The sequence below is a fragment of the Arachis stenosperma genome, chromosome 1 (assembly GCF_014773155.1).
Source record: "Arachis stenosperma cultivar V10309 chromosome 1, arast.V10309.gnm1.PFL2, whole genome shotgun sequence".
In the NCBI taxonomy this organism is placed as follows: Eukaryota; Viridiplantae; Streptophyta; class Magnoliopsida; order Fabales; family Fabaceae; genus Arachis; species Arachis stenosperma.
Genome location: NC_080377.1, coordinates 14,528,141 through 14,539,415, shown reverse-complemented (window position 1 = coordinate 14,539,415; position 11,275 = coordinate 14,528,141). Strand labels below are relative to the sequence as shown.

Sequence of the window (11,275 nt, the reverse complement as noted above, 5' to 3'; positions counted from 1 at the left end):
GGATTTGCTTTCATTTTTAAGGAGTTTTTATTATTTAATTACACTAATTGTTTTATTATAATATGAGAGAGAAGTACTTTGAATTTTGTTTAAATCAGTGCCTTTGTATTCTTTGTTCATCCAAGCAATTTAATTCGAAAGATGTTTATTTTCTATAATTTGACATAATATTGGGATATGTTAAAAATGATACTATATTTACATTCCTTTGTTTTATTATCCGGTGTAAAATGGTGGTATGTGCCCTTAAAAGATAGAGTAAACTACCATTTCTACCCATAAAAGTTGAAAACGCTGACATATCTACCCATAGAAAATGAAAATTACCATTTGTACCCGTAAAAATTGATTTTTACAAACAAAATTATTCAAACCCTAAAAAATTAAATAAAATTCTTAAACTACCCTTCTCTCCACCACTACCACTATCATCTCCCCCTCTCTCTCTCTCTCTCTCTCTCTCTCTCTCTCTCTCTCTCTCTCTCTCTCTCTCTCTCTCTCTTCGCTAGGGCAAGTCTTGCAGGCTCTGATGGTGCAACCAGCTCTCCCCATAGGTGGAGCATCGGGCTTTCACCCCCGAAGAGGACGACACCATAATCAAAGCTCACGCTCGATTCGGCAACAAGTGGGCCGCCATAGCCCGACTCCTTTTCGGCAAAACCGACAATGCCATTAAGAACCACTGGAACTCCACCCTCAAACGCAAGTGCGCCTCTATGGACCCCATTGACGATCCTCACTTTGCGCAACCACTCAAACGCTCCGTTAGAGCTGGCGCCGCCATACTCATGTCGACGGTGGTGGTGAGGCACTCGTTGCCGACAGTGATGGCGACGACGGAAATGGCGGTCAGGAAGGGGAGGATGCGGATGGAGAGCCAAGAGTGTGCAATGGAGATGTCGGAGCAGATGTTGGCGATGCGGGATGTAAGAATCGCAACTAATCAATCGGTTAATTAAGTGATTAATTGCCCAAATTAGATTCCGAAAAGTTAGAGAGAGAATTTGAGGATTTAAAGATGATTTTTGGACTCAGTGGTCTTTTTGAGTCAGAAAATGTGCCTTCTGCGAAAAACTGTGAAAAATCACAAACCGGCGGTTGAACCGGTTGAACCGGTTTAAGTTTGCCCGGTACCACACGAGAAAAGTGAAAAATCGTCGAAAACCTTAGAAAAATATTAGAAGTTAAAAACCGGGCGTTAATTTTAAAGGTTTAGCCCGAAGTTGGGCCAAACGGGCTAAAAACGCTAACGGGTTGGACCGGGCCCAAGTTTGGCCCAAGCCCAACATATAAAAGGGTTCATAAGTGAACCCATTTCAGCATAACACATAAATAAACACACACACACAGCAGAAAAGAGAAAGGGGAGGAGAGAAAGAAGAAACACTATTCACACACATCTTCTTTTCGCAATATCTCGAGCTACGGTACTTCGATTTGCGTGCCGTCAGTGGCTACGCATTCCTTGTGATGAGCTCTACAAAACTCATATAAGAAACTGGTAAGAAAAGCTCGAATCCCTCTCAGTTTCTCTCTTCAAAATTTCGGGTTTATTAGGGCTTTGAGTTAAATGAGTTTTTGTGATTTTGGATGTTTAGGTTTGCTTTAATCCTTGCTTAGCTTTGGGTTTTGACATCCAAATCTGGTGAAAGGTAAGAGACCTTGAACCCTTGTGAAATTTTGATTTATGATGAACCCTAGGTTGATTTATGATGGTTTATGCATATATAGTTTGATTATTGTGGCTTTGGGAGCTTTTGGAACTTAATTGTGCTTATTGGAGTGGAATTGAAAGCTTGGATTGTGGTTGGAAGCTTGTTTGTGCTAATTTGGAGATTTGGTGCATATAGAGAATCAACCAAGGTATGGTTTCAGTTTCCTCTATGTAGTATATAATATTCATGGACACTTAGGCTAGTGACCCATAGGATAGGTTTCAAAATTTTATGTTGTTGATGATTGTTTGTGTTGATGAAGTATAATAATTTGATGTTGTTATTGTGATTGAATGATGAAGTTGAGATATGATGGATGTGAATGAATGAGTATTGCCAATTAATGATTTGAATCATGGTTGGGTTGATGATGAGAATTGATGATGATATAATGTTGATTGGTGGATATGTTGTATATGTGATAATTGAGGTTGTGGATAATGAAACGTGAAAGAAATTGTGGTATGATTGAATGTAATATGATACAAAGGTTAATTTTGATGAAAAGTGAAGTTTTGAATGATTTGGTATGGTTTTGAAAGGTGTATGGTAAGCAAATGAGGAAATTGTGAAGTTTGGTAAAATTGGGTTTTTAGTAAACTTTGTTCGATCATAACTTTTGCCTCGGTTTTCAGAAATTTATAAAACTTGTCTAGAATTAAAGACCTTTGAAAACCCTTTAAATTGATATAGAGTTTGTGAAATTTGGAATTTTGTAAAGGAAGTTATGATCATTCAAAGTTGGTGTTAAAATTCTAAAATTTTGCAAAGTTGCAGAAATTCATGATTTCTGATATGTGCGGACGCACACCCTTGTGCGAGCGCACACCCTGCGGAAATTTTAACCTGTGCAGACACACACACCTATGTGGGCACAGGCAGGGAAGTGCGTTCTGTTTGCCGCGCTAGCACAGCATGTGCGCGCACATATCTAAGGGAAAATTTCAACCTGTGCGGACGCACAGGCTTGTGCGGACGCACCCGTTGGGAAGGCCAATCTGTTAGGGGCGCTGGCACAGGTTGTGTGAGTGAACAGATTCTGTAAAGTTTTGCCATCTGTGCATACGCACACCGCTGTGCGTACGCACACATTTTAAAATTTCCAGGCGTGCGCACGCACAGACCCCTATGCGGCCGCACACGTCTTGTTTCTTAAATTTACTTGTTTTTCAACTATTTTACCTTCTCAACAAGGTTGTAAGCTTCTATAATACCATTTTAAGACTCTTGGGCTTAGTTTTGAGTATTAGAAAACGAAGGCCTAGGTTTTTGGCGTACTGAGGATGGTTTGGCATTACGTGATGAATGGTTGATGTATGAGATAAGGATTGAGGAACTATTGAGTTCGGAACTAAGATGTGAAATTATAGTGGTTGAGATAAGTCGAAGACTCTGATTGAGATGATGGATCCATGTATACTAAAAAATGCTTTCTGAAAAACCACTGAAATAATGTTTTTACTGAGATTATGAGACACTCTGCGCCTGGCAGGGACAATGGTTAATCCCGCTTGTCGAGGTAGCAGCGGCGGCGTAAGGATGGTTGTTAATCCCGCTTACGTTGAGATGCGAGGTCTGAGGCAAGAGTATCCTGCTCGCATTCCTTCGGATCTATAGGGCGTACAGGCGCCAGTACCTGGACAGTGATCCGGGCACTATATCTCGGGGGTTTCCATATGAGAAATCCGAAGGGCAACGTTTCCATGGAGATGTGTCGGGTTGGCAGTTGAACCGATAATGTGATATCTCAATCAGTAGGGCAGGCATTCATCATATGCATTTTCTGTCTATTTGTATGCTTTGTTTACTTGTAATGGCTTGCCAAATTGAATAACATGCTTACCTTGCTATCTGAATTATTTGCCTTATATGTTTCTACTTGTGCTTTACTTGTATTGTATATTACTTGTGTTTTCTACTGGGATTGAGGAGGTTCGGAAGGCGGTGGCGATGGGATCACATGGAAGATCGGCTGGTGAAGGCTGTGGGACAGCGGTGTTTGGTTAGAGTAGAAATTCCCTAAGATAGATGACCTAGTTTATTTAAGTTAATGTTGGTATATCATGCTTATTTGTTTTAGACTACTTTAAGTTTGAATCTTGTGATGGATATGGAGCTTAGGATTGCCTTTGGCGTCCCGGGATCTTATATTCTACATCACTGGGTACTGTTACCATACTGAGAACCTCCGGTTCTCATACTATATTTCTGTTGTGTTTTTCAGATGCAGGTCGCAACCCACCTCGGTGAGTTGCTTTGGATGGTAACAGAAGCGGAGGATCTTGAATTCTTTTGGAGTCTTTTTGGTTTATTTTGTTTATACATCTCTCTTTTTGTACTTTGTTTTGCCTAGAGGCATGTATATGAGAGAACAAAACTTGTATAAGCTATTTTCACTGTAGGGTCCTGTATACCTATATATGACTAGCCGGCTTAAACTCCGCGAGTCATGACTAGTTTCTTATGATACTATATACTTATCTTTTGTTATATCTTATCTTTTTCTTGTGCCTTAAGCTAGTAGGTTTGCGCTTTTGAAATCCTGTATTTGAGCTATATCCTTCATCAGGCTTCTAGAATTATATTATTCTTCCTATATATCATATGTATGCGATTAGAACTGTCATAATCTCTGGTTAACCTTTGCTTTACGACGCGAGGTAAAACTTAGGCAATCGACAGTTCCGCGAGGTCATCGAGACTAATGACGTGGTCCGTGATGGATTCATGCGACATTTTCTCAGAAGAAGACGGCGACGTATGGCTGACGACAAGGACCCTAAGCAATGATTTTTCTTTGGGCGACGACGGTTCTCCTCTGGGTAGGTTGTTCTCAAGTGTGCAACGTGAAATCTTCCTTACGAGGTAAGTTTGAGAGTGTGTAGTGTACGCCGTGTGATGAGATGAGTGTGGCGGTCTGTCAAAAGGCAATGATAGCAGAAGAGGGTAGTAGAAAGAAGGAGAGGGAGATGGAGAGGCAAAAAAGTTAGAGAAGGAGTTACGGCAGAGAAAAACTGACGAATGGTTTTAAAGGTTAGGTTTTGTCAATAATGTGTGTGTGTGTCTATATATATATATATATATATATATATATATATATATATATATATATCAGGGTTTACATTTCCTATGCATTGAATATTTAACTGTGCGTTACTTGTGTAAAGTGGAAAGTTGTTTCATATTCTTTTTTTGTAATTAGCTTGTTTTAAATTTTTTATCAAACATTTAAGTTTTAAAAAAATAAATTAATCACTTTTAACATGTTTAAATAATGTACTTCTTTTATTCAATGAGTAATTAAATTAAACAATTAAATTAAGAAGAATAGAACCCTAAAGTCGATTAAACCACTTAGTACATGAACAGTCAGCATTAAATTATTGCTTTGTAAAACCAAAGCATTTAAATAGGTTAGCACAGTATTATTAAATTAACTACTCAACTAGTTAATAATAACAAGCATTTCTTCTCTATTAATTAACTGGTCTTATCCTGAACAATCGGTAAATAAACGTACGAGGTATTGAACCGTAATTTGAAATGACAATATATATTTAACATTAAAAAGGATATAGTAGAAACACAAAACGTGTTGGTGGTCCTCTATCCTCTTGATATCCCCCCCCCCCCCGCTCAAAGTGCTGGAAATGGCTAGAACATCCAAGCAGAACAGAAAGAAAAGCAACGTAGCCGATGCATACGAATGCTGGAAATGGCTAGAACATCCAAGAAGAATAGAAAGAAAAGCAATGTAGCTGATGCATACGAATGTCCGAGTAATATTCTTCCTCGCGATATATGGGTGAGGACTGCCACGAAGGTTGCATCGAACTCGATTAAGGATCTGTTCAACATGCAGGCGACTTGCAAGTTATTTCTGGATGCAGCGAGGTCCGACGCTGTTTATAAGCACACGTCGATGTTGGAGTTACCGATTGCATCCTTTTTATATTACTATGACCATCCCAAAAAGAGTTTCCTAGATTGTTTCACAGAAGCAGGAAATCCAGTTGTCTTGCTTTGGGTGGGGATGATTGATTTCGTCTAGATTGGCCACTGCATCAGTGGAACGGACACCCTGATTATGGCTGCAACAGGTGGCGATGTTGAAGCCTGTTACTTGTTTGCGATGCTGCTACTGTCTCTTGGCAAGGAAAACGAAGGGCACATGCGAAGGGCACTTGAATTTTTTGAAACTATAAGTGCTTCTAGGGCGGTCGAAAGGTGCAGAGAGGTCTTCAGGCAGGTATTCGAGCCTTGGTGGATAGAGGTTAAACCGTCGGATCCTGGACAACCCAAGGTTTGTCGGTCCACCAGTTGCTCTACCCGAGGCACCATAGGTGTTATGGAAGATTTGTCCTGTGTTTCGTATGTGCAATGCCTGGTCACTTACGAGGTGCGGGGGTTCTTGGAGTCGTTTGTATTTGAATGAAAATATCTATTTAGCGATTTGTGTTGTTCAAGCTTGTTGTTTATGCTTCTTGTATCTGGTGTTACAGTATGTAGCATTATCTCTTATTTTGTTAAGAATTTACGCATGGTTATCCTCATATGGAATATATTTTTATTATGTCTATTTTTTTGTGCGTGGATAAATCTAAGTTTAATCTGGTATGGAAGATTTGTTGGATGATGATATAATTTAAGTATGCGCTTATACACAAATTATTACAAGTCGTGGGGAAGGCAAACGGTATATGTGAAACGATTCATTATCACTATGTTTTAAAGATGCACACACGCAAAACCTTCGATAAAAGCAGTATTTCATAATTCCTTAGCTAATAGGCCAAGTCAAAACAAACAAACAGATCTGAATAGTATAATATCACAGTCTATTCTGAGTAACATACAATGCGGGGGTGGGGTCGTGTTACGGTGTCTCCATCCCTTTGCGGTACTGCCCCTTATTTTATCAGGCTTGTCCTCTCCAGCAAAATATTGGCCAGCTATTGAATAATTTCTCCTAGTTGAGTCCTGAGCTCCTCTTTCTCCTTCTTGAGCTGGGATACACAACCTTCAATTGACGCAAGGGCCTTCCGTAGCTGCCCAATCGATGGGCCGGCTGCAACGGATATAACTTTGTTAGCAACACACTGATAATGACGCAAGTTACTAGACGCGGGGGCGTCGCAGGAAGACAACTTCCGTTTACCATGTGCACCTGATCCCTCCGCGCGAGTCGATGTCGCCACCGTATCGTGCCGTGGTCCACCAAGAACGATTCGATTGAAATCCGACGTCGGCGAGAACTCACTGCACAGTGCCGAAAAAGGTGATGCAGAGATGTGAAAGTATTCGTTCCAGGGTTCACGACCTCTTAGTAACTTCGGTAACGGATGAGCAGGTTCTGGGGAAAAACCAAATGAGTAGAACAATTTATCAAGGCATAAATGTTAACTAGATCATCTTAAAAACAACTAACCCACCATTTCAGAGTCCATCAAATCCAGGTCATCTGCAACTGCCCTAGATGACTTTATTGTGCGGCGGTCCGGACATGTCGTCCTATTGTGTCCAACTTTCTGGCACAAATGACATTGCTGGGTTTTCTTGCCACCGTTAGCACCATTACCTTTTGTCTTCCGCCTGCGTGGATTCCGTGCCAACGCTCTGCCACCTTCATTGGATGGCCCCTCGGATGGAAAACTGGTGTCGGCTGCATCTTTGTTCTCGAAGTGCTTCAGCATCAGCATGGCAATGTCTCTTGCAAACTGGAACTTTTCATTGCCGTGACATGCAATTTTGCACACTTTTCAGTACCAATCCATCAAGCACCAGTGTTGTATTAGTTGGACAGAATCCCAAATTACACCCATCAACTGCACCGCCACCACTTTTGCATCATTGGTCCTTCTCGGCAATATCAGAGACCTGGGGATCTCATGAACATTGCTAAGAACAAGCACCGGAATTATATGTTCGCAAGGGACCCCGGAACATTCCATTCTCATGCATGTGCATCGGACCTCGCTCATTTCAGACGTTGCAATAACACGCCAATCTTTCCCCGGAGTGCCGTATCGAGAGACGGTATGGATAAAATGCAAATCGTTGCCTTCAGAATCAACCACCCTCATTGCATAGGCCCTATCAAGAATGGGAACAAACAAATAGAATATTTCCCGAGTGTAGGCCTCGGTTACACAACGCTCCAACTGTTTCAGGTTGGTGGTCATAACAGAGCCACCCTTGCACACTCGAAATCAGCCTCCATTTTCTTTGCACAAACGAACATCAAGCATCGATGGTAATGACAAAAAATCAGTGTAACTGTATCAAGACTTAACATACTGTGATATCACAGCGTGCAAGCCCTCGCACCTTGAGGTTGTGCGAAATCCGGCAATGAACTTTCATCATATGTGTATTGTTGCCCAACTATGCCTTCTCTCGTACATGTCTTGTACCCATCTTTTATTGGCGACGCCAAATTTCACCACCATCTTAAACCACTTTCTCTGTAATGTTCCGACCTCGTAGTCGCCAAGCATGCAATCCTTAAACATCTTGGTGAAGTTAGGCTTTCCGATGTTGCTCGTGGCATTTCGAAGGAGGTGACAAGCGCAGAGTCAATGGTGCGCCTCTGGAAAAACTTGCTTGATCGCAGACTTTATTTGCCTATCACCGTCAGTTATTATGGACACGGGAGCTTTCCCTTTCATTGCAGTTTGCAACTGTTGAAGCAGGCAGACATAGGTCTCTCTTCTTTCTTGTCGGCCACAAGTGCAGCGGCAAAGACAACCGTTTGGTTGTGGTGATTCACACCAGAGGAGACTACCAGAGGTGAAAGATAAACGTTTTTCTTGTACGTTGCATCAAATATAACAACGTCTCCAAATACCTGGTAATCAATTTGGCTAGTGCCGGCACACCAAAACAAATGTTGTAACACGCCCTCCCCGTCAACAATTTCTTTGTAGTACAGTGTTAGATCATTTGCCTTGCACTCTCGGAGATACCTTAAGCACGATTTCGCATCTAGGCCACCCTCCTTTCATTGCTTCGCATTTACATAGTGCATGTTCCTTGTTGTGTAGGGGACATTACGATACCCGCCGGATAGGCTCGCCATAAAACCATGGATTCGCGAGACGTCAATGCCCCATTTGTGCTTGTCGTTCATCTGCTTAATGTCCACTTCGCTCATCCTCCGATGGCTTGGAGGCATGAAAGAAAATCGCAATTCAAGAACGGCTTGATTATGCGCGTCTAAAAAGTATGGAACGTACCAACATCCTGATTCATCATCCATGCGAACATGCATCCTTGCAGGGCATCCAAACCGTGTCTTGGCCCTCGGCCTCTTTTGTCGGTTAAGAATTTAGTAGAAATTTGGGGATCGGTACCCTTGTCGGTGGCACACAAATTCCTGCCGTATCCTTACTTTGCCACATTTTTCGCTCCTAGAACGTCTCGCGCCGAAGCCATGGTGCTTTGCATATTACTGGAAGAACTCAAACGCACTGTCAATATCTGCGAAATTAAAGCGGCGAACTTCTTCCTCGCTTAAGTTCACAAAATCAATCGAACCTATCGATTCACCAGAATCAACAGCGTATAAGTCATCATCTGCAAAATTGTTAGTCATTCCTCCGATGCTGTCTGAATTGTCTTCCAATTTAACCGAATCCCATTGTTGACATCGGCCTCTGCATGATGGTCATGTTTTGTTTCATCTTTGTGTAACTCGTACTCGTCTGACTCTATCACTGCAAAGCCTTCGCCCTCAACCGATCCAACTCCATAGTCTGCTCCGTCGTACATTTCTTCTTCCTCGACGACATGCACAGCCCCAGGGATATCTTCATCCCCGGCAACCCTGTGCCAAATAACAACAATACGGTCATTCAGAAGGGCACAAAAAATTGGGGGATATCCTTGAAAAAAAATTGGCAACCTATAAGGAAACAAAAGGGGATATTTATAAATCAAGTGAAGGGTGATAATACAATGGGTACCTTCTTTCCATTGATAGAGACGACGACGCCATTAAATGCTATTCATCGAGATGGCGATGCCATCAACTACCAAAGACTATCGATAATGAAGATCAGTACCATAGTGGTCAGATGTGAAGCTGCTTAGATCCTCCTAAACCGAAGGGTTAACACTGAACACTTTCTCAATCCCAAAAAAATGAGTGTTTCATGGTTCAAAAACTACGAATCTCGTATGATGAGTTGCTGGGATAAGACGCTGTCGAAGCCACCATGCCTGAGTGGGAAGGAGAAGGAGTTAGCTGAGTGGGAAGGTTTCAGTCGTTGTAGGCGGTGGAGATAATGGAAGGGGCAGTGCAATTGCAATAGAGGGGAAGGGGTTGAAGAGAACCTGGGCTGGAAGAGGAGGTTAGCGGCAGTAATAATTGTTAACTAAATACTGAGTGTCCAACTAATTTTAACAACTAAGTTAAGTGTATTCATTTTAAAAATCGAAAAAGTGACCCCTCTATTTTATACGAAATTGCGAAAAAGGACCTAAGAAAACCATCCATTTTTATTTTAACGCTTCCTAGCTGACCAGTGCACCAAACAACTTTTTGGTGTTTCGGTGCACTAACACCTCCCGCATACCGAATCTGTGCCCATCATTTTCACTCAATCTCACCATCTTTCTCCTTCGTCTTTTACCGCTATCGTAACACCCATTTCTAACACCACTATTATTAAACTCTTTTAAGTCCATTTCTTTTGTTATCAGTGTGCCACATAAAATTGATCCAATAACTGCAATGTCCTCTTATAAATTGCATTATTACAATACCAAAACAAAGTTACACCCAACATTCACAGAGAAATTTAAAATCCTAATTTTATTATAGTATGCTACCATTTTAATATTGAATTAAATTTCTACTATTCTAAAGGATAAAAGAGTAAAAACCAAATCTTAAAATCTTACTGGAACTGATATTTTGAGAGGAGACAAGTATATCAGTGGGATGGTCGAATGATTGTCGTAGAGGGAGAGGTGGCTTCTGGTTGAAATTAGCAAATTCCTACTGTCTTCGAGCGTTGCAGAGGAGGCGTTGCGATTGGTCATGCTAGACCCTCAAACGGTGACGTTGGAGCCGTTGAGGAGATGGAGGCGTAGAGGATAGGAAGCGAAGGGAGGCTCTAGAGTCGATGGGGGTGGCGTTAGCGACGAACCAGGCAATGATGAAATTGCCAGAGTAGAAGATGGAGGAAATGAAGCTGGGATGGTGGTGGGTGAGTTGATGAAGGACGATAAAGCTGGGCTTTGCCAAGTTGAAGGTGAGTGCAGTGGTGGAAAAAAAGAGGAAGAGGAAGAGAGGTTGTGAAATTGAATCGTTAGTGGTTAGAAATGGTTATTTACTCATTACAAAATATATAAAATAGTCATACTCTCGTTAGATAATGTAGTCCTAATCTAATTTGAATCGTTAGTCACAAACAGTGACCGCTAACATATAGGAGTGGCAATGAAGTAGGTAGGGGTGGGTTCTACCCCACCCGACACCTCCCGGCTCTAGAATAATCCTCATAGAATTCGTCCCGCTTCTATTCACAGGTAGTAAAAAGTTGAAACATATTTTG

General features: G+C 41.6%; 1 protein-coding gene across 1 annotated transcript; it reads left to right on the top strand.

The window, feature by feature from the left end:
- The first annotated feature begins 5,421 nt into the window (after positions 1–5,421).
- Positions 5,422–5,766, top strand: LOC130975890 (uncharacterized). The gene has a single exon (XM_057900610.1). It carries the CDS (start codon positions 5,422–5,424, stop codon positions 5,764–5,766), a length of 345 nt encoding a protein of 114 aa, XP_057756593.1.
- The last annotated feature ends 5,509 nt before the right edge of the window (positions 5,767–11,275 follow it).

Coding starts and splice junctions, on each gene's coding strand:
- LOC130975890 (XM_057900610.1), top strand. CDS start 5,422: ATGCTGGAAATGGCTAGAACATCCAAGAAGAATAGAAAGAAAAGCAAT.